General features: G+C 33.9%; 1 protein-coding gene across 2 annotated transcripts in view; it reads right to left on the bottom strand.

Annotated features, from left to right (window-relative positions):
* Positions 1 to 703, bottom strand: part of LOC107678047 (calsenilin-like) — a 22806-nt gene extending 22103 nt beyond the window's left edge. For both annotated transcript variants that reach the window (XM_016473160.1, XM_016473161.1), the window contains exon 1: positions 576 to 703. In XM_016473160.1, coding sequence (XP_016328646.1) covers positions 576 to 653 — 78 coding nt within the window. In that variant the 5' untranslated portion in view covers positions 654 to 703. The remainder of the gene's footprint in view (positions 1 to 575) is intronic.
* Positions 704 to 1335: the final 632 nt, after the last annotated feature.

Here is a 1335-nt window from a genome sequence, read left to right as displayed (position 1 = left end):
CACACACACACACACACACACACACACTTTAGATTCCACATTGTAGTATGAATAGCAGCCTTCAGAAATTCTTAGAAAGTGTGATTGAATACCATGTTAGAAAGCAAGTTAAAAGAAAGTAAAATAGGAATTAGCCTTCAACTAATTTGATCTCTGTTTATCAGTGATATAACTAACATTTACGTGTAGAAAAATTAATTTAAGAAGAGAAAGAATTAAATATGCACAATGCATAAAGGTTAAAACACGTGTGTTAAACTTTATGTATTGTGCATATTTAATTCGTCATTAATTAATTCATGGTAGGCAACCAAATGTGTAACCATTCCCGAACGCACAGAATTTCCTATATCTGAGAACACGCGGACTGGATTAAAGTTTCTGAACACTTCTAAGTGAAAGGCACAGAAAGATAGATAGTAGATCAGGTTCTTTGCGTTTCAAAATCGTTTATCAGAACGCGTTATTTCTGTTTATAATCCCTAAAACAACTAAATTTTTTAGTTGGAGATCAATGGATTATTAACATAACCTAGATTAAAACATTTTCTTTGCATTCATCTCAGGTATCTTACCTGCATGATGTTCAGGTTGTCTGTTTTGATAATTAAATAAACGAATGTTGAGGGATCCTTGTTCAAGCGCGCTCTCATTTACTGTCTGCTTTGATGGTTCTGTAGACAGATGTGAAAACAGAAGAATATCCCGCTCGATTATTTTAGTGTCATAGGATGGAACGAGAGAGAGAGAGAGAGAGAGAGAGAGAGAGAGAGAGAGAGAGAGAGCGCGAGCGTAGTGGAACAGTCATTCGGTAAATTCAACAGATTCACACATTAGCTATTTTAAATGACGACTCATATTTACTTTATGGCGTTATAGTGTTATCACCATTTAAAATAATAAGTTATTCATTTGGAGAGAATACTGTGCTGTGTAATACTGGGGGGTAATAAACTATATTTACTAATAATTACTTTGTTATATAGTTTGTTCAATTGTTCATGGATTAGTAATTAATAATAATTATTATAGGTACAATATACAACCAAATACTGTTGGTTGACACAACCTTGCATGTTTAACTGGTTTTCTTAGCAACCTAGCATGCTAATATGTCCCAAAAAGTTAAATTGTGGAAAACAAATTCAACTGCAAAAGGCAATTTGTATTTTTATGATCAGGAATTATGGATAAAACTTAACCCTTCTCACTCCACTTATCCGTGTTTGCGCATTCCTGTCAGATTCGTAGTGACGCAAACACTGCTTCACGAAGCTTCGAAGCATTTACTGAACTTTTGTTTTGAATCATTAGTTTGGAGCTTGTATCAAACTC

This window comes from Sinocyclocheilus anshuiensis, unplaced genomic scaffold (genome assembly GCF_001515605.1).
Source record: "Sinocyclocheilus anshuiensis isolate Anshui unplaced genomic scaffold, SAMN03320099.WGS_v1.1 scaffold260, whole genome shotgun sequence".
Classification (NCBI taxonomy): Eukaryota; Metazoa; Chordata; class Actinopteri; order Cypriniformes; family Cyprinidae; genus Sinocyclocheilus; species Sinocyclocheilus anshuiensis.
Note: the sequence above shows the minus strand (reverse complement) of the source record. Positions and strands in the feature narration are given on the sequence as shown.